This window comes from Triturus cristatus, chromosome 8 (genome assembly GCF_964204655.1).
Source record: "Triturus cristatus chromosome 8, aTriCri1.1, whole genome shotgun sequence".
Classification (NCBI taxonomy): Eukaryota; Metazoa; Chordata; class Amphibia; order Caudata; family Salamandridae; genus Triturus; species Triturus cristatus.
The window spans coordinates 719,730,121-719,752,742 of NC_140591.1; the positions used below are offsets into that span (position 1 = coordinate 719,730,121).

The 22,622-nt window shown below is 45.7% G+C and overlaps 1 protein-coding gene across 1 annotated transcript in view; it reads left to right on the forward strand.

Moving 5' to 3' along the window:
* ABCC4 (ATP binding cassette subfamily C member 4 (PEL blood group)) overlaps positions 1–22,622 on the forward strand; it is a 1,516,984-nt gene that overhangs the window by 539,653 nt on the left and 954,709 nt on the right. The window contains exon 11 of the mRNA XM_085622127.1: positions 6,148–6,339. Within this exon, the coding sequence (XP_085478253.1) occupies positions 6,148–6,339 (192 nt within the window). The remainder of the gene's footprint in view (positions 1–6,147; positions 6,340–22,622) is intronic.

Consider the following 22,622-nt stretch of genomic DNA (forward strand, 5'->3'; position numbering starts at 1 on the left):
AAGGTACTCCCTTCGACCAGGTGTAACCAACTCAAGGTCCCAACAGTGGAACGGTGTCTTGATCCCACAAAGCAGAGATCGCAATTCGAATTGTTTTGATTTATTTATTGCAGAGTTTTGTGTAATTTATGTTGTATTTTGTGAAGAGGACGTGAGAAAAAGTATTCATGGAAGACTGTTCTCACTACTGTCTTCAATTTACACTGCAGACAGCAGTGTTCACAATTCAGATCGAGTCGCTATTGTAGATGACGCAGCCCTGTAGGCAAAAGACATTGCTCCAGTGCACTCTGTCCGCACCACGCATACGCATCATCACAGCGTCCGCACATGCTTTTTGTTGCTTCGGTAACGGCAAAGTGGACAGCTCAAGTCAACACCACGTGGCTGTGGGCCCTTGCTGACCGCTCTCTGGCCTACACTGCAGACAGCAGTGTCTACAATTCAGATCGAGTCGCTATTGCAGATGATGTAGTGTTGTAGGCAACAGACATTGCTCCTAGTACGGCCCGCCCGCAGCACGCATCTTCGCTGGTTGTGCACATGCTGAATGCTTTTGATGTGACTATCTAAGTGCACTAGACCTGATGGACCCTTTATGTTACAATCTTTTTGTGTATTATTTCAGATCTACTGCCTGTATCTTAGTATACCACAAGTTATGGTTGTTTTACAATTGAATCTTTTCTGTATTATTTCACATCTAGTTTCCCTACCTTACTGCAGCACAAACTATTGACCCTTTTATTATTGAATCTCTGTGTGTGATCCACTGATTACTGTTGTAGTTGATGCTAGCAGCAACCATTCCCTGAGGGCTGATTTACACTCACCCCACACGCATTCAGCACAGACGTCACTGGATATGTGACCCTGGTAATAAAAAGGAGTCGAGCGCCCGTGCCCGTACCCACTTCCACTATCTATCTGTGTCCATTTGTTCATTATGTATGCATGATACTGCCCCTGGGCCGTACCACATTACATTGTGCTGTGGACAGCATATGCAACCATGTTACCTCTGGAAGTGGGGACAAGTTCTGTTATGTAACTTTTAGATGCATGGCTATCACAGGTGGAAGGCTGCTTTACAGAGCATGAATATTGATGAAGATGATGGTTGCATGTTGTGTGTAGTGTCAGATATGTGTACATAGCAAAAAGTTTTCAAAAAAGCTCTGTAAGCAGGAGTTTCTCATCAAACGCTGTAGAGAGAATTGCAAAAATGGGTGGGGTCCTCCAACTGTTACAATGGGAAATGTTATGAACCAATCAAATGCTTTTCTTTAAGGTCACATGGCAATCGTGCAGCGACGCTCAAGTAGGCCGCACCCGACGCGATTTTGAGAAAATATTACCATAATCTATGTTTATTACAGTTAGAAATATATAAATGTTTAAAATATTTTAGATTATCGCTTGTTCTCATATACACTTTAAACTTATTTAGATATAGTTTTAAGATGAAAAAAAATGAGGGAAATTGCGTTCCCAGCGCAAAACCATACGTCTGTGACGTAACACAGGGCCTTGCAGCGTGCACTTGTCGCATACACAACGCGCAGCGGGCATGACCCCATACATACATGACGTAAGGCGCAGCTTGGTACTGCGTGGCCATCACATACCAAAGTAGCAGCTGGCGCGACCACGTACGTATATGATGTTACACGGGACGCGGAGCCACAAACCCGTCGGATACGAAATGCGCATCTTTACGAGTTTAGCAATATGACGGATAGGATTTGCATGCTGATGGAGCTTGGTACACTACCGGTAGGGGACTTCAGTTTTCTAAAAAAAAAAGAAAACGATACATACTTTTTTTTGAAGATATAAAAATTACATATTTTTCAAATTAAAAACAAAAAAGGATAATAGTTCCAAAATATTAAAAAAAAAAAAGAAAAAATATAGGTTTTATAAATATTAAAATATAAAATTAACATTTAAAAAACCATTGAAATTCACTGAAAAAACCATAGGTTTTACAGACGTTATAGTTAGGAATTAGCATTTAAAAAACCTTAGAAATTCACTGAAAAAACCATAGGTTTCAGGGACGTTATAGTTAGTTGGACATTTGACTCATAAATCCAGAGAAATTCGCTATGCTGAGATTCCAGTATCTTGCAGCAGCCAATCAATTTCAGAAGCGGAATGCCAAGTTTTAGCGCTATTGTAAACCGGAATCCTTTTTAAAGACCCACTGGAGGGAATACAAATTGCACAATTGGTTTATTTGCCGGCAGAACCCACTGAAGGGTGAGAGCACACGAGGGAACACTTCAAGTCCCAGGATGCTGTTCTATCAATTGCACCGGAGCCAGCCCACCAGGGGGCAGGAAATTGCTATTTAAATTAGGTGACTTGGCGCTCTCGTGTACCTGCCCAATATTACCGTGCTAGCCCGTGACCAAGGTGCAGGAGCACCGAAACATGTAGGGCTTTTGGAAAGAGTTTGGAAAGGATATGCTGGTTTTGCTTAATTAAAGGACTCTGTTACTACTGATGGGGTCCTGCTTGTTTATTGAGTCGTTCTCCAAGCAAGGGATAAAAACAGTTGACGGATATATATTTATATTTATATATATATATATATATATATATATATATATATATATATATATATATATCCATATCCTGTAGGCCGTTTAGTGTCTCTGCACACTTTCTCACTGCTTTTCAGTGTTAAAGTGCAAGTGCTCCTGTTGTAAGTTGTTGTTGTGGATTGGTGATTCTATGATTAGTTATTTGATTTACTAGTCAGCCCCTAGTACAGTGCACTGTGTGTGCCCATGGCCTGTAAATCAAATGCTGCTAGTGGGCTTGCAGCACTGGTTGTGCCACCCACACAAGCAGCCCTTCAAAGGTAACTGAGACCTGCCACTGCAGTGTCTGTGTGCAGTCTAGTACTGCCATGTCGACTTGGCAAGTGCACCCTCTTTCCAGGTCCTAACCTTCCCTTTCTTACATGCGAGTCACCCCTAAGGTAGGCCCAAGGTACCCCTTTGGGCAGGGTGCAGTGTATGTAGGGAAGAGGTGTGATGCAGTGGCCAGGGCGGCTGACTCCGTAAAATTGGGGGCTCATGGTTCAATCCCTGGTGCTGGCGGCAGGTTAGCCCAGCACCTTGTGACTCTGGGCAATAGCTCACTTAACCTTCCCGACAGCCTCCAGCGCCAGGACACCTCTCCGGAGGTAGTTGTGCACTTTGCAAATGCTGGCATTTACATCAAAGGTAGGACATGCCCTGATGTGTGTGGCATGTCCTGATAGTGAAATACTGCCAGATTCTTTTTTTTCACCATTGACAGGCTATCTGACCCATAGGAAAGCATGGGAGTTAATTTATAACATCTTATAAATATAACTTCCCATTGGGACCAGATAGCAAAATAAAGTTTAGTATGCCTGAACTCAGAATCTAAAGATGCATCTTTTAGTGAAGGTGATTTTTATATTCTGTGTTTAAAAATACCACTCTTAGAAAGTAGGTATTTTCTTGCTTAGCCATGCTGTGTGCCTCTGCTAGGATGTGTTTTAATTGTCTGGCTTTGGAGTGAAAGGGGCTGGGCATGTGGAGTGGCTCCAGAGAGTCTGGATGAGTCAGGGCTGGGCTGAATAAACCTGTGCTGCATTTAGAGTAGCGGGAGGCGATTTCCTAGCACCTTAATGGGCCTGTTCTTCTGTAGACAATGCAGTCGCCACCTCCTGCTGGGAAGCTGGGCCAGAGAGGACCAAACTGGTTTGGACTAAGCACTAACCCTGGGTGTAGTGTGCGTAGCAGGGCTACGCGGAGGTCCACGGAGTTGCAAACAAACTCCGTGGAACTCCGTGGAGCTCTGTGGAGCCGTCCACCTCCACCCCCTTATTAAGAACTAAGATAACAGTAATAAAAAATAAAGTTAAAACCACTTACGTCTTTACTGCGGCATCCCTGGGCTGCCCTCCTCTTCTTCCTTGCTGTACTGGTAATGCTTGCGCCCACGCATTTCATGCGAGATATGTGCAGGTGTGCGCATGCGGCTTTTCTTGCAAGAAATGCACAGTTTTCTTAAGCATTACCAGTACGGCAAGGAAGAAGAGGAGGGCAGCCCGTGGACGCCGCGGTAAAGAAGTACGTGGTTTTAACTTTTTTTTATTACTTTTATCGTACTTCTTAATAGGGGGTGGAGGCGGGGGCTGGCCAACCCTGCTCCGCTGCAGAGTGTGCGGAGATTTGCCTTCTCTGCATTCTGCGCGGGACACGGAGAAGGCAAATCTCCGCACACTCTCGATCAGAGCGGAGGTCTCCGCCCGGGGTTACTAAGCAAAGACACTCTCTGCCTGAGAGTACAAAGGAATGTGAAGTGTAAATATTGGGGCTCAGAACTTTAGAACTCTTTTGGAACCAAGTAGACTGCTTAGAAGAAGAGCTGGAGAAGCTGTGAGGAGAGACTACCACTTTGCTCTGTGCTTTGCTGTGTTGGCCTGCAGTGGCTGCTTCTTTCTTGCTTTGCTGTGTTGGCCTGCAGTGGCTGCTTCTTTCTTGGGCAGTGAAAGGACTGGACTGAACTTTCTGCAACTTCCTTTTTGTGAGTATCTGCAAGGGCTTGAGGTAGAGCTTGCTCCCTGTTCGAAAAAACTCAGAAACAGCAAAGACTTCAAGTTTATCTGTTACCGCACTTTGCATCGCAACCCTGGTCTCACCGAAGATGCCACCTGACGCATCCATCGAGCCGCTGCTTGCACCGTGTCCTGTGAACACCGCACTCCACACTTCCTCGCATCACGCCATCGCCCTGGTATCCCCGACGATGCATCTCCATGCGGGCATCGACGTCGCTGCTTGCACTGTGGTTCAAGGGCACTGCTTGTAAGTTACATGACGCACCATCCTCATCCCGCACCGCAGCCATGGGCCACCGATACCGGCGCCATCGACTCTAGTTCATCAGCCGATGACAGTGCTTCAGCAACCGCGATGACGCTGCTTGCACCATTACCTGCCAGCACTGCAACAAGCACCTCACCGTCCTGCAGCCCTGGTCTTATTGACGCCACTGGATGACCGTCACTGAGCCACTGCCTGCACCGCACCCTCAGGGCACTGCACACCGCAATGCTGCACTTCGCACCACAGCCCGACACCTGCCGACGCTCCGACTTCAACCGCGAGTAGTTCGATCTGCAACAAGTGTGACTTCAAGGGCCCGACTACTGCACCGACCTCCGGAGCCGATGCCTGCGGACGCCGGCCCTTCGGGAGGTCGCTGAGGCCCTACATTTCTAAAGGTACTGTTTTGCGGGTCTTCCCGACACCGTAACTGGCCCGCAACGCTGCGGTCAGCCAGAACTGTTTGGATTCAGTGTTCACAACACCGTGATAGCCCCAGATGGAGCTATCGACATCAAGGAACTGTATTTCAAGTCTATTTTGATTACTGAAGATTTCTGAGAACTGTATTGTCGATCTTTTTAATAGTTTTTGGTCTTGTTTTGGATATATAAAAATATTGGATATTTTTCTTAACTGGTGTGGTGTCCTTCTGTAGTGTCTTCACTGAATTACTGTTGGTTATGTGCAAATGCTTTACACACTGCCTTTTAGATAAGTCTGACTGCTCGTGCCGAGCTACCAAGGGGGTGAGCAGGGTTTGTTTTAGGAGTGTAACTCCCTTATCCTGACTAGAAGGAAGGATCCCTACTTGGACAAAGTTGCAAACCCTTGCCAACTAGAAACATCCATTTCTATTAAAACTATTGACATAGCTACAACCTGCTGAATGGAATTACACCAAATTTGGCAGAAAGGTAGCTCTTGTTCCAGAGAGCACTCTTTATGTTAAATGGTGTAGATCTGTTCAGTAGTTCCTGAGAAACGTAAAGGTTTTTCAGATATTCAACTGTGGATGCAGAGGATCCACGAACCCTCCTGATCTTGTGCCTGCATTCTGCTAACACTTCAAACCAGGAAGTGTAGACAGCCATCTTGTAGCTTGGTTGAACCAAGTCACAAGAAAAAAGGTTAAAAACATGAACAATTCTTAGATGCTTTACAACTACATTAGTTGTGAGAACTCAGTAGTTGTAATTATATTAATTGTTCTAGTGGTAGAAATATGTAAGAGTTAAGTGTAATTTTCAGTGTTCCCTTACTGTTGCAGTCCTCGCTTCTCAGCGCTGTTCTTGGAGAACTTAGCAACAACGAAGGCTTTTTGGATGTTCGAGGATCAGTTGCATATGTCTGCCAGCAGCCCTGGGTCTTTACTGGCACTGTCAGGAGCAACATCCTGTTCGGAAAGGAATATGTGAAAGAGAAATATGAACGAGTACTGCGTGTCTGTGCTCTCAGAAAGGTATGTGCTTACTTGCTTGTTGCTATTGGTCATTCATTTCAATACATGTATGATCTCTTGGGAACATGTCTTTTCTGCTCTTAATTACAGTGGAAATGTTTTGCTCATTTTGTTAGCCTAAACATTTGTTAAGGCTATGCAAAGTTTAAATTGTGCTGGCAAAGTTGTGTGAAGGTCATAATGTCACACATTCTTAAATTTGTAGAATTGGCGGACTTGTTTCAACGTCACCAAGAGGTGATATTTCCCTCAAAAATAGTTTTACGAAGCTTTTTCATGCGCAAACCTTTTTGTGGAATAACTATAACACAAAATTGGGCTTTACAGCATTTTTTCTCAGTGTAGTCTATATTTTGCACAATTTCCCACCTGTTTAAAGCTCTACTACATTCATAAAGCTCATGAAGTTGGCAGAATTCTAAAAAAAAATGAAAGTGGTCAGAACTTTGCACACCTTTATCACACATATTTTGACATTTAAGTACAGCAATCTGTAAGTTTCAATAACTGCACCCAAAGGTGATATCAATACGTATCGTGATGTATTCCTCATACAAACGTCTATGACTAATTAATTGTGTATTTAGACTCAATACCTCTACCCTTCTCATGATTCTCTTCTACCGCTATCCCCTCCCTAATTCTCCCTTTACACACCTTTCCAACATGGCTGCCTTGCTATTGTTGTCACATGACCCCTTTTGGCCACCACGCCCCCATGATCACATGACCGCATCGCACCGAGCTTAAAACCTTGACTGGAAGCGGCTTTCCCACTCCTTTACAGCAGTCGCCGCCATGCAGCTCCACATCCATTGACCGGTAAGTCCAAATTGGTCCCGCTTTAATTATCCACTGCCCTGATACTACTCAGCACACCGGCCCGACCCGACCTTGTACCTTCTTTATCCTTATCTTTAGGACTATCGACAGCCGCCGACCTTCGCGGCCTGATTAATTAATGAATCTGCCTCAGATCCGGATCCCTACGGCCTCCTTACTAATACCTATCTGACACTGGGGTCACATAATCAAACGAATTATCCGCTCTGTCGCATGAACTAGGTAAGCACTCCCACCTCCCTCTGATCATAACCACATGTTAAGTCCGTGCTGGCGTTATCGCTCATTTCTCTCGTCTCAACCACCAGGCCTGAGTCCAATTGAACTATCCGTCAATCCTTCCGCACTGCTCCTGATGCAAGGTAACCACCCCTTGATTCACAACCCACGAACACCACCTGTTGAGTCCACCTTATTCACATACACAATTGATAGAAACCATCTGGCTCTCACTCGATCATGCGCCGACTTGTGCATAATGAATGATTTTAACCACACATAAATGCTTTGTTTTTCAAACCGGTTTTGACCCCTGCCGTTTTAATTGCGTCATTCAATACCGGAGTACAACATTATTCTTGGAATCATGCGTAAAAACGTAGATTGGCCCTCTGCCTGCCATCGCTAATTGTTCCTTTCTATCATAGCCCACACTAACCTTTGCTCTCATTTCCACTTCCCTCCGATTTTTCTCCTAATTTTTCTGTTTTTGGTCTATGTAAAATTGTTGGTTTATTGACTTAGTTAATTACAGGCAAAATGTTTTCAGGCATGATATTTTGACAGTCTTGATTTTGATCCTATATTCATGTTAAGGATCGAAACGCAGTCGACACAGTTGTCAACCTTATACACAGAAGATTTATATGCCATTCTATGTGTAAAGGTGACCATCTACATTTGTTGTCTGTTCCATCGTACTGATCTTATACATACACTCACATGCTGCCTGAGCCTTCTTTTGTGTTTCTTGTAATGTAAGTCTTTGGACACAGGCTTGTATCCCACTGTTGTTAATCCACATATTTCATGTATTCTATATAATTGCATATTAAACTGCCTTTTTCCGGCTGGATCAAAGGCTTCAATATAGCACCGATTGTGGCTATACTCATTTAATGTATAAATCATTGTTCCTCTCAGGGATCACTGTCTCTTGAAATAAGTTAATTCCCAAGGTCCCTGACCAATTTAATTTGGGTTCCCTTGTCCTTTATACATATACGAAGCGCAATTGCATGATTGCAAGGGTCTTGGTTCTTATTCCCCTTGTTGTTAGTGGGTCACTTGCCCAGTCCCTAGTACTCACATTTCCTCTTTCCTACTTTTCCTTGTACTCACCACTTTAAGGGCTATGTCAGATCACGCACCACTATACACAGACGACTATATTAGAAAAATTCTTGAAGGTCCTTCTCTTTTTACCGACTCCTCCAATGCGACAGTAGAAGTCAACAACTCACTTCCAGAACAACTATAAAAAATCAAAAAGAAAACAGTAAGATTGCAGTTAATGATACGGATGTTAACTGAGTATCTAAAGGCAGATATTATCCCTATTGTCCTGTAGGTCAGAAACATTCCTGGGGTCTTCACAGAGATTAACAAATACATTTAGATTTTCAGCTATATTGGGACCACATGTTCAAGACATTGGATGGTTCTTGGCATTGACACTGCCACCGAGGAACTTAAAAAACTGGCTGAGAAGGCTAGTGAACTAGAAAAACAAATCAAAGACAGTTGTTCCACTAGCGAGTGTAAAAAATTATTAGCTCAAGTGCAGAAGACTGTCGACAAATGTTATCGTCTTGAACAAAATAAAAAATCAGTTAAAGTCAAAAAAGATATTAAATCTTTTACACTAGAGAGGGCATATCCTTACCTACAAATAGACTTCTACACTAACAGATCTTATAACAACCCACGTAACCCCAGATCCTGGGGACGTTATAACAGACAAAATAATCTGGTTGGATTCTCTGACACATCGGCTGACTCTCGTCAGATAATTCTGACAAAGGAGACGGCCCAAGTACATCCAATAGAAGACCAAACACCCCTTTTTTAGGACAAGGCCAACCAGAACACCCAAAGAGAGGGGGGTTGAAATGACCTTATGTACAGAACCCCCCAGGGGAACGACAGACACGACAAACCCACTACCAATGGTAACTAGCTCAATAGCCGTACCAATAGGCCCAACAATCTGTTGATGCACATTTTCAATTTGTCCTCATACCAACTCACTGATTCAGAACTATCACTTCTTAGCAAAGGTCTCTCCTTTGTCCCTACAATTCACACCAATGTTCTAGATCGCCAAACAGAGGTCCTCAGATTTTTCAGAAAATTCAGGCTCCATAGTTATTGTTTACTTAATCGTCAACCGGCCCTCTCACAAAACACACCTCTCAGACCCCCTTCTACCTTTTCACCTTTTGGCAACATGGTACTAGCCAAAATACTGACTTTCGAGAAATTGGTCCTTAATGATCTGTCCAAAATGGAAAAAGAGCGCCGCTTTATTCCTTACAATATCACTATGAACGAAAAAGCTGCCTTGAACACACTAAAATTGAATGATAACATAATCATAAAACCTGCAGACAAGGGGGGAGGAATAGTGTTACAAGAGCTTGATCTTTATAAAAACGAGATCACAAGACAACTTGATAATACCGACCATTATTGCAAACTCCTTACTAACCCCATGGTTGAGCTTCAGAAACTGATTCTTCAAGTGACCACTGAAGGGTTAGAACAAGGTTTCTTATCCAAACTACAACACCAATTCCTCAACACAAAATCGCCACGCACACCAGTTATCTACACTCTTCCCAAAGTGCACAAAAATATGGAAAACCCTCCGGGCCGCCCCATCGTGTCAGGCTGCGGTTCCATTTTGGAACCACTGGGACAGTATGTCAACTCCTTTATTAAAGAATTCGTCCCCACCACCGCCTGCTATGTTCGTGATAGCATGGACATGATTAATCAGGTGGACGACCATCCATTTAATCCACTCACTGATATCCTGTGCACTTTTGATGTAGAATCACTGTACACGAACATTCCACAACTAGATTCTATGCAGGTGATTGAAGGCATTCTCAACACACGTCCACGCCCACATGCGGTACCGACAATTTTCATATTGCAACTCCTAGAAATCTGCCTTACTAGAAAAAAAAATATTTTTGACAGCCAGTACTACCAACAAACCAAGGGTACATCTATGGGAGCTGTATTCGCCCGAATCTGGCCATACTCTACATGGATGCCCTCAAATCTAATCATATTCTTTCGTCCACCAATCCCTTCCACATTGCCATCACAATGTGGAGGCAATACATCAACGATATTTTCATGATTTGGCATGACTCACAAGCCCTACTTGAGCAAGGTTTGCATTGGTTAAATAACAACTGTGGTGGCCTAAAATTCACAATGTCACACAGCAGAACGTCCATCCCATTCCTTGACCTCAATATTTTGCATAATGAGGGCGTGTTGATTACCAGTTTCTTTAGGAAACTTACAGAGTGCAATACATTGCTCAATTATGACATCAACCATCCATGAGCACTCAGGAACTCACTCCCCTACTCCCAGTTTCTCTGTATTAGATGACAGTGTACTTTAAAAGAAAATTATTTCTCAGAAGCCAAGATCCTAAGTACCAAAGTAACGTCAAGGGGATAGCCAGGCAAACTTGTACGAAATGCACTTAAAAGAGCATGGTATTGCCCTAGAGACTGTCTACTTGTACCAAAAACCACAAAACCGCATAGCATGCGTAACAACCTTTTCGCCTGCCTCAAACAAATTGCGTAAAAGTATACTGAAACATTGGAATGTCATCAATGCTGGCATCCTAAATCTTGATCACCCTCTTTTCGCTTTAAAAAAAAGCAAAAATATTAAGGATCATTTAGTCAGGGCCTCACTACCTAACATAGCGAGCACAGGTACATCGCATGACCATTGGAATCTTCCTCCACTAACAGGACATGCCAAGTGTGGCAACTGTACAGTTTGTAAATTCACCGCTGACTGCAAAGAATTTGTATTTGGTACTATCAAATTTGTGTCGAGAGACTTTTCCAACTGCAATACCTGCAACGTGATTTATGCTATCGTATGTCCCTGCAACCTGACCTATATCGGACAGACAACACAAAAGGTCCGAATAAGGATTTGCCAACACAGAAGCAGGATACAACCTCATAGAACATTTCCAGAACATGGGTCACACCGAAGATGAAATACGCTGGACAGTAATAACCACTGTCAAACTGCCACCACGAGGGGCAAATCTGGCGCAACTATTGAACAAAGAAGAATTGAAATGGATCCTACGTACAGGTAGTATCCACACAGGGTTGAACCTCCTGGAGGACTAGATAACATTACTGTAAACAACTAAAGACTTTGCCCTCGGCTCCAGACATTAATACCAAGCCATATGGGTCTCTTGAAACTGTACCATGTAAATATGACGCACTCATCTTCCACCATGTCCAAATGTATAGCACTCAAAGTCTTTTCACAATTATACATCTATGATTGTATAACTTGTACAACCCTTGAGATTGGCCAAATGTACTGCATGTATCGTGATGTATTTCTCAAACAAACGTCTATGACTAATTAATTGTGTATTCAGACTCAATATCTCTACCCTTCTCATGCTTCTCTTCTACAGCTATCCCCGCCCTAATTCTCCCTTTAAACACCGTTCCAACATGGCCGCCTCGCTATTGTTGTCACATGACCCCTTTTGGCCACCACGCCCCCATGGTCACATGACCGCATCGCACCGAGCTTAAAACCTTGACTGGAAGCGGCTTTCCCCACTTCTTTACAGCAGTCGCCGCCATGCAGCCCCACATCCATTGACCGGTAAGTCCAAATTGGTCCCGCTTTAATTATCCACTGCCCTGATACCACTCAGCACACCGGCCCGACCGTGTACCTTCTTTATCCTTATCTTTAGGACTATCGACCGCCGCCGACCTTCGCGGCCTGATTAATTAATAAATCTGCCTCTTATCCAGATCCCTACGGCCTCCTTACTAATACCTATCTGACACTGGAGTCACATAATCAAACAAATTATCCGCTCTATTGCATGAACTAGGTAAGCACTCCTACCCCCCTCTGATCATAATCACTTGTTAAGTCCGTGCTGGCGTTATCACTCATTTCTCTCGTCTCAACCACCAGGTCCAAGTCCAATTGAACTATCCGTCAATCCTTCCGCACTGCGCCGCTACCTGCTCCTGATGCAAGGTAACCACCCCTTGATTCACAACCCACGAACACCACCTGTTGAGTCCACCTCATTCACATACACAATTGATAGAAACCATCTGGCTCTCACACGATCACGTGCCGACTAGTGCATAATGATTGATTTTTACCACACGTAAATGCGTTGTTTTTCAAACCGGTTTTGACTCCTGCCATTTTAATTGCGCCATTCAATACCTGAGTACAACATTATTCTTGGAATCATGCGTAAAAACGTAGATTGGCCCTCCGCCTGCCGTCGCTAATTGTTCCTTTCTATCATAGCCCACACTAACTTTTGCCCTCATTTCCACTTCCTTCCTATTTTTCTCCTAATTTTTCTGTTTTGGTCTATGTAAAATTGTTGGTTTATTGACTTAGTTAATTACAGGCAAAATGTTTTCAGGCATAATATTTTGACCGTCCTGATGATGATCCTATATTCATGTTAAGGATCGAAACGCCGTCGACACATACACTGATGATTTATATGCCATTCTATGTGTAAAGGTGATCATCTAATTTGTTGTCTGTTCCATCATACTGATCTTATACAGACACTCACATGCTGCCTGAGCCTTCTTTTGTGTTTCTTGTTATGTAAGTCTTTGGACACAGGCTTGTGTCCCACTGTTATTAATCCACATGTTTCATGTATTCTATATAATTGCATATTAAACTGCCTTTATTTATATATATATATATATTAAACTCTTTATACATATAAATAACTTGGTTATTATCATTCTATTTTCCCCTTTTTCACCGCTCCAAGAGCAGTGGGAGCCACCCATGGGTAACATACTAGTCGCTAGAGCTTTTCAGAAGATACAGATGCATGAAGAACAAGCCCATATGTATCCAGGGCCTACTTGCTGACTGGGATGGATTCTGAGGAAAGGGTACTTCATTTGGTCCGGGAACTATTTCTCCCAAAAGCCATCTTGCCCTCGCCTTCTGGCGGCCTCTTGAGAGTGGTGTACACAAGCCATTGAAGGGACCTGTGGATCATGCTGGAGATGCCGCAGTATGCTCAAGAGATCCCACTTCAATCCATATTGGCCTTTAGGAGAGAGTGGGGAGAGAAGGTATGGAAATTTGGGAGGCTGGGGCAACCCTGGGTGACCTATTCTATGACAGAATCCTCATTCCCTCTGATCAACTGTCAGAAAGGATGGACCTCTTGGATGCAATTCCTGGGGTATAGTAACTACTGGGGGAATTTGAGCGACTATGGGGCATAATTGACACAGAACCTGACTCGCACACACTGCACACTATGGGCACTGGCCATGTACTAATCATTTGGCTTATTAAAGCTCTTTGCACTTAAAACACAGTACCTACTGGCAACACTTCAGCACTCCTAGGAGACTAATATTGAACACGAGCTGACGCACAGGGCTTACCTCACCTTGGCCAAATTGCACTGAATATACCCCAAGACATTTCCTGCTTGCCTGTGCTGCTGTGCTCGGGAGGAAGACATGATGTTCTGAAGCTGTCCTGCCGCACATGCTCTGCTGTCTGAAGTCACTGAGGCACTGGCCAAGAGTAACAGGCCCTAGGCACCTAGACTGTGTGGCCTGCTGGGCCTGTACAGGCATCGCAAGCTGGTGGTGGCTCTAGTCAGTTCATTGACTTAGCTTTGTTAAAGGCCCGACGAATGATTGCAATGCATTGGGAAGCAAGTGTAGTCCCTTGGGAGGCAAGCACACTCCATGGGGCCACAAGCTCGGTGGCAGCGCCTAATAAATGGGGCAGGTCTGAAGCCACTGCACTTTATCAGGAAGAGGTGCATGGGTTGTGAACACTTCCCATTGCAGCTGCATGGGACAATCGCCTCACCACTCTTCAGGGCACGCCCGACAACAGTGCCACCTTGGACTAAGCGGACACATAACAACACTTGACTGAATAGATACTCAAAAATTGGAGCCTACATTCACACTATTCCTTCCCTACCTGCCACTTTACTCTTTCCCCCTCCTCCCCCTATGGCTGCCTCACCTTGTCATATGGTCACAAGATAGGGTATGGTAGGTGCTGGGTAACCTACCCCCAATCTGACCACCCGCACCACTATTAAGACTACTGGCAGACCTTGTATGATAAAAGCCCACCCCAGGTACCTTAGGTCCTAATACTGCTCATAGTTTGGTTTGGTTATTGTGGTCATTCCCCAAGTTTTCTCCAGATATCATATATTTATGTGCGCATGGATACATGTTGGTATACAGGCAACTGAAATGGGTGGAGATATGTGGGCTTTTGTGCTACAGTTGTCAGGGCCCAATTTTAGTGGTGGCACATTCCTCACAAATGGCTGCACCAAGAGCCATTATGGGGTAAGTCTAGACAGAAATGGAGGATTATACCTTCTTTTTTTTTTTTTTTTTTTTTTTAAAACCTTTATTTACGTCAACATGGTACACAGCTATTCAGCCGACATCCCGGAGGTTCGGCAGCACGATGGGAACAATATGTAGGAAGGTCCATATCCGTACATCAGGAGTAACAAAGGTTTAGTTTTAATGTAAACCAAAAAATAAAAACACGAGCAAGGCAAAGCATATAATAAGCATGCGCTAGTTCTCAGCTGGGGCGAGGTCCCACTCCCATCAGCGGAGCGGTACACCACGCCAAAGAAGTGAGGGGAAAGCAGGGGTACGGACTCCAGGTTATGAACAGTTTACGTATATAGTTGGGAGCAGAGCTAGGGGGAAAGTTGCACATCGAGCATCTCAGCCACCGGGGGCACACAAATATCTCCCCTATAATGGTTCCATTGCCCCCATGTCTTATGCCACTTCTTAGGGCGACCCCGGGCACTGTACACCGTTTTCTCCCGGAACATGCCCCAGTCCATATTTTCCATCCATGTTACCAAGGTGGGAGGTCTCTGGGATCCCCACAGCTGCGCAATATCTCGCTTCGCCACCATATTCCCCAGAGTCACCCATTGGGTCTGAGCGGCATCATAGTCGGTGGGGCCCCAGACATTCAACAGGCATCGTCTTGCCTCCGGGAAGAGTGCGATACCCGTGACCTCTTCCATCACATCATGAATTTGTTTCCAGAACTCTACGATCTCCCCACACTCCCAAATAATGTGTAGAAAGGTGCCCAACATCCCACAGCCTCTCTTGCATAAGCCATCGTCAGAGAAACCCATATGAATCAGGCGGGGCCCCGTGAAGTATCTTAAGCTGCACCAGCCGCAGTCTAGCCGGGATCGCAACCTCCTTCGGAGAGGAGACGGCATATTGCCAGTCCTCATCGTCCAGTTCGAGACCATCCCTAGTCCATTGTTCTCGCACATCAAGGAGGAGGTCGGTCCGGACATTTACAAGCTTCTTGTAAATCAAGGAGACTGTACTCTCCGGCATATGACCATCCAGAATCCGATCCTCCAAAGGAGAAGACTCAGGCACGGCATCCCCCTCGGCACGAACAGATAGCAGAGCGTGACGCACCTGGGCATATCAAAGTATTCAGTACCCCCTAATTCGTACTCCGTCTGCAGCGTCTCAAACGATTTCACCTTACCCTTAGTCAGCAAATCCCCAACTCTAGAAATCCCAATTAGGTCCCACTTCTCAAACCCTTTCGTGTGCCATAATTTCCCTAGTATATCGGATTCAAAAAGTGGAGTAGCCTGGGTAAGTCTGTCCTTCCAGCCCAACGAGTTTGTAACCGCCTTCCACACATGCACTGCCGTCTTGGTCGGTCCTGTGAGGGACCCATCCAATGATTTGGAATACAGCGCCCTAAGGTAATTACCCCCGCGCAACAGCCACCGATCCATAGCAAACCCAGGGTTCAACGCCGGACCGTAAACCCCATGGTTGATCGCTCCCAATTGGGTAGCCCAATAATATCTTCTGATGTCAGGGAGTGCTATCCCCCCGTCATACCATGGAAGGGTCAACTTTGCTATAGCTATACGCGGTCGACCGTCCCATAACAGCGAACGCTGGAGGCTCTCCACCTCACGAAAATAACAGGCAGGAACTAACTCTAGGGTGTTCTGTAAGGCGTAGAGAAACCGGGGAAGAGACATCATTTTAAACAATGCGGCGCGGCCTAGGAGGGAGAGCGGTAGCCGCCTCCAACCCGCAACATCCCGTCTCAAGCGTGACAGCGGAGGGAGGAGGTTCTTCTCGTATCGGACAGAGGGGTCTGTGGAAATATATATCCCCAAGTACAGAAAGCCCCGCTGGGCGATCTGGATGGAGCAATCCCGCGGGACGGTAGGGGTGTCCCCACTGAGAACATATAGGTGCGACTTTCCCCAATTAATGGCGAGACCCGAGTTACTACCAAAAGACTTCAAAACGTCACAGACCACTATGAGGGATTTCCGAGGCGAGGTCAAGTATAACAAGATGTCGTCTGCATACAAAGAAATGCGGTCCTCGTGGTCTGGCGACCATCGGATCCCTCTTATGTTTGGCTGCCATCTAATCCATGCCACCAGCGGCTCAAGGGCGAGAGCGAACAGTAGTGGCGACAGAGGACAACCCTGCTGGCTGCCCCTCCCAATCGATTTGGGAAAAAGGGGGTGGTGATGGACAGAGTTTCTGAATGATGCAGAATACTCTTACCAAGTCAAGAGATCATGGTTTTAACCCATCACCGTTTTTTAGCTCACTGCACCATACCAGCTCAGAACCTGGCTACATGCAAATTAGTCTGTACCTGTCCCAGTGCATGATGGGAACAGGGCAAACCAAACTACCAAGCCAATTCTTATACTGGAAAGGAAACAAGCTTCCGGGGACCGGTTTCTGGCATCACAGCCTTCGTCGGCCCGGCTTGCCTGAATCCTGATGGTGCAATGAGCAAGGGACTCACGTCTGAGCATACCCTCCCACACTGAGTGTGGATAAAATCGATTTGGGAAAAAGGGGGTGGTGATGGACAGAGTTTCTGAATGATGCAGAATACTCTTACCAAGTCAAGAGATCATGGTTTTAATCCATCACCGTTTTTTAGCTCACTGCACCATACCAGCTCAGAACCTGGCTACATGCAAATTAGTCTGTACCTGTCCCAGTGCATGATGGGAACAGGGCAAACCAAACTACCAAGCCAATTCTTATACTGGAAAGGAAACAAGCTTCCGGGGACCGGTTTCTGGCATCACAGCCTTCATCGGCCCGGCTTGCCTGAATCCTGATGGTGCAATGAGCAAGGGACTCAAGTCTGAGCATACCCTCCCACACTGAGTGTGGATAAAATCGATTTGGGAAAAAGGGGGTGGTGATGGACAGAGTTTCTGAATGATGCAGAATACTCTTACCAAGTCAAGAGATCATGGTTTTAATCCATCACCGTTTTTTAGCTCACTGCACCATACCAGCTCAGAACCTGGCTACATGCAAATTAGTCTGTACCTGTCCCAGTGCATGATGGGAACAGGGCAAACCAAACTACCAAGCAAATTCTTATACTGGAAAGGAAACAAGCTTCCGGGGACCGGTTTCTGGCATCACAGCCTTCGTCGGCCCGGCTTGCCTGAATCCTGATGGTGCAATGAGCAAGGGACTCACGTCTGAGCATACCCTCCCACACTGAGTGTGGATAAAATCGATTTGGGAAAAAGGGGGTGGTGATGGACAGAGTTTCTGAATGATGCAGAATACTCTTAACAAGTCAAGAGATTATGGTTTTAATCCATCACCGTTTTTTAGCTCACTGCACCATACCAGCTCAGAACCTGGCTACATGCAAATTAGTCTGTACCTGTCCCAGTGCATGATGGGAACAGGGCAAACCAAACTACCAAGCGAATTCTTATACTGGAAAGGAAACAAGCTTCCGGGGACCGGTTTCTGGCATCACAGCCTTCGTCGGCCCGGCTTGCCTGAATCCTGATGGTGCAATGAGCAAGGGACTCACGTCTGAGCATACCCTCCCACACTGAGTGTGGATAAAATCGATTTGGGAAAAAGGGGGTGGTGATGGACAGAGTTTCTGAATGATGCAGAATACTCTTACCAAGTCAAGAGATCATGGTTTTAATCCATCACCGTTTTTTAGCTCACTGCACCATACCAGCTCAGAACCTGGCTACATGCAAATTAGTCTGTACCTGTCCCAGTGCATGATGGGAACAGGGCAAACCAAACTACCAAGCCAATTCTTATACTGGAAAGGAAACAAGCTTCCGGGGACCGGTTTCTGGCATCACAGCCTTCGTCGCCCCTCCCAAGCTCGAACGGAGATGACGCCCTACCGTTCACCGCGATTTTAGCCAAAGGTTCCTCATAAAGTAGCCTAATCCAGCCTATAAAACCCGGTCCGAAGCCGAATTTTGTGAGCGCTGCCCACAGATACGGCCATTCCACAGTGTCGAAAGCCATCGTGGCGTCGAGTGACACCAAAATGGTCGACTCCCGCAGCGTCTCAACCCTCGCGAGCGCGCCATGAAGTCGCCTGAGGTTCAACGCAGTGTTGCGGTGTGGGATAAACCCGGATTGGTCCGGGTGGATCAAGTCCCCAATGACCCTGATCAGACGGTTAGCCAACAGTTTGGCGAGGATTTTGGGCTCAGCGTTGAGTAGGGAGATCGGCCTATACGATCCGCATCTGTTCCGGGGCTTGCCATCTTTATGTATAACCACTATTGTCGCCAGACGTTGGTCAAATGGAAGAAACCCATGCTCCCGCGCCTCTACAAACATATCTCGCAAATACGGAGCAATCTTATCCGGTCTGAGTTTATACAACTCGACCGGCAAGCCATTCGGGCCCGAGGCCTTGCCCGGGCGTAGCGAGCGGATAGCAACTGCAACCTCATCCGCGGTGATGTCACCATCAAGGTCCTCCCTGTCGACGCCGGATAGACAAGGTAGGGCAATGTCTCGCAGCAGTTCATGCGAGTCTTCCTCCGGCTTGTCCGACACAGACGTATAGACCATGCGGAAGTGGTCCGCGAAACACTGGACTATCCCATCGGGTTCAGTGACAATATCCCCGCCATCCGTCAGTATTTCTGGCACAACTCTATTCACTCGTTCTTTCCTGTCTAACCACGCTATTAATTTCCCAGCCTTGTCGCCCACATCATACAATCGCCCTTATTGGTCCCTGCTAAGAACCTTAGCCGCGTTTGTCACCAGTGCTTTATATTCAGACTGTTTTAATCTCAACTTATGCAGTGTTTCCGCCGTAATCTCGTCTTCCAGGACAGACTCTAATGCCACTATCTCAGCCTCGATCTGCGCCACCTCCGCATCTCTCCGACGTTTGACATCCGCTATCAAGGAGAGGGCCTCCCCTCTCAGTACTGTTTTAAACGCTTCCCACAAAGACACCGCGGAGGTAACCGAGCCAAGGTTCTCCGAAAAGTAAAGATCAACCGCTTTCAACAACGCTCCACGAATCTTTGGGTCACGGAAATACCAGGGGTTAATAGGGGCAACCCTACCTGCCGCGCCACGGCCAAAATCCATACTAATCCACACCGGCAAGTGATCGGAGATGCCCCTGGCCATGTGCCTAGCCTCAGACACCAAGGAAGCGTGGGCAGCCAAGGTGAGAACATAATCTATTCTAGAGAGACTGCCGTGCGCCCCAGAGTGAAAAGTATACTGCCGCTGAGCGGGGTGTAGCAGCCTCCAGCAGTCAACCAAACCTAGTGTATCAGTAAAATCTGGGAGCAATCTCTGCACCCCCCCGGGGTCCCTTGGCGGATGTCTGTCTAGTAATCCGGAACCAACTGCATTAAAGTCACCACCCATTACCAACACTCCCTCGGGGAGATCCAACATGGCCCTCCCCAAGTCGGCAAATGTGGCGGCCTGCAGGCCAGGAGGGACATAAACAGAAACCAAAACCAGTGTCCTGCCCTCCCATCTCCCCGCAGCCGCCGCAAAGCGCCCCCTCTCATCAACAGTAGTAGAATCAATCTCCAACGGCAGCGAGGTCCTAACAAGTATTCCAGCCCCCCGAGATCCCGAGGAAAACCCAGAGTGGGCGATGAATTTATAACCCTTTCTATTGAGAGCATGACACGTGTTGCCTATCAGTTGCGTCTCCTGCAGCAAAACTATGTCAGGAGAGCACCTCTTCAGAAATTGCAGAACAATCGGATTATACCTTCTTGATTTGTATGTATTAATGCGGAATGATTTCCAATAGTTCTTTGGTGCTTTTCAAATGCATAGTATTTATTTATATTTCCATACATGGAACAAGAACAAAAATAGTGAAGAAACAGCCGACACGTGTTACGCCCAAGTGGCCCATCGGCCAAGGGCTTTTTTAAGGCTGAGAATGTGTGGATGTAGAAGAAAAGAAAAAAGGTTAAGGGGGCACAGGTAATTGGAGTGCGAAAAAATAGTATGAATACGTGATAGGAGGAAAAATTATTTTAACGTTTGAGGGACAGAAAACAAGGGTGGGAGAAGCAGAATGAAAGGTGGGTGGGGCACACGGGGGGAAAAGGAAAAAAGGTCACAAAGTCAATTTAGGTACAATATATCACATTGTGACACGTATATACGAACTTAATATTAAGAGAAATCGAGAGAAAAACAAGAAAAAATCATCTATAAGCATCAGGTAATTCAACCTGTGACATTGCATAGTTCTATAGTTAATGCAAAGGTACAGTTATATAGTCAATGCAAAAAGGATTACACAAGGAACATTCTTCCCATGTTCATCAAGGTAATTTTTTGTGCAGTCAGATGTAATTAGACATGTAAAGTCACAAAGTCCTATGGGTGATGTAGATTATTTCGACAAGTATAATATTCCAATATCTGGCATTGAGACATGGTTGAGCGTAATTATTGACAACGGTTTCCTAGGGCTGTGAAACCGCATCATCCTCATCTAATGTACAATCAAGTGAGGTAAGGAAAAAGACGTATATCGCGAAACAACAAAAGTAGGACGTATTTGTGATATCGTGGTAAGTTACGAAAAAGGAATAAGAAAGCAGAACATAAGTTAGAGGCATTCCTAAAAGGCTCAATTAGCTGGTTTAGTGAACAGTGAAAATAAACAAGGTAAAACAAACGCTTACCAGGGGATTCGTTAGTAATGTTCGTATTCCTAAAGCAAATAAACACACTCGGAGTCACTGATTAATATGTCGTGGCAAGCTGTGATGGGTGATGTAGATTAATTCGACAAGTATAATATTCCACTATTTGGCATTGAGACATGGTTGAGCGTAATTATTGACAGTAGAGTGTCGGGTGATACTGTCTAAGCAAACGGAGCGCTGCAGTGAGTTAAAGAACGACCTGTAACTAAATATGCACGCTGAAATTAAAGACAGACCTGTGACTAAATATGCGCGCTGAAAAGTGAGTAGGGTTTCGTTTGTGCAATAGCATAAGCGCATGGTGGCCGGTTTTAGGTACAGTTAATTTCCCACCTTACCTTTAAATCGATAAGAGTTGGTCTCTGCGGTCCCATGAACAAGTAAAGTTCTAGGAAAAGCCAACAGTTATAGCCTGACTCATCCCCTGATGTCAGAGTCAGTAATTGATCATGACGTGCTGCTGTTTGCCGGGGCCACTGAAGAGTTACTCAACTCTGGGGAATATGTATAAACACATATTTAGTTACAGGCCATTCTTCAAATCACTGCAGCGCTCCGTTTGCTTAGACAGTATCACCCGACACTCTACTGTCAATAATTACGCTCAACCATGTCTCAATGCCAAATAGTGGAATATTATACTTGTCGAATTAATCTACATCACCCATCACAGCTTGCCACGACACCCACCCACTCCGCCGGTCACACGCTCGACCCCATCTGCTCCGCCAGCAGCCACGTCACCTTCAGCCACACCACCAAACTCCACTGGACCGACCACCGCTGCATCCACTTCTCCTTCGAGGAAAACACCACATACAACCACCCACAACGAATTCCCCACCGCAGCTGGAACAAGGTCACCGAAGACCAGCTAATCACCACCCTCGCCCGAAACCCACCAACCGACCACACCAGCACCGACACAGCTTCCTGCAACCTCAATCAATGGATCAAGGACTGCGGCAACACTCTCGCCTCAATCAAGAAAACCTCAAACAAATGCACCGACAGAAGGGCCATCTGGTTCACCACCGCTCACCAGGTATCTAAGCAGACCTGACGAAGACTCGAGAAGAAA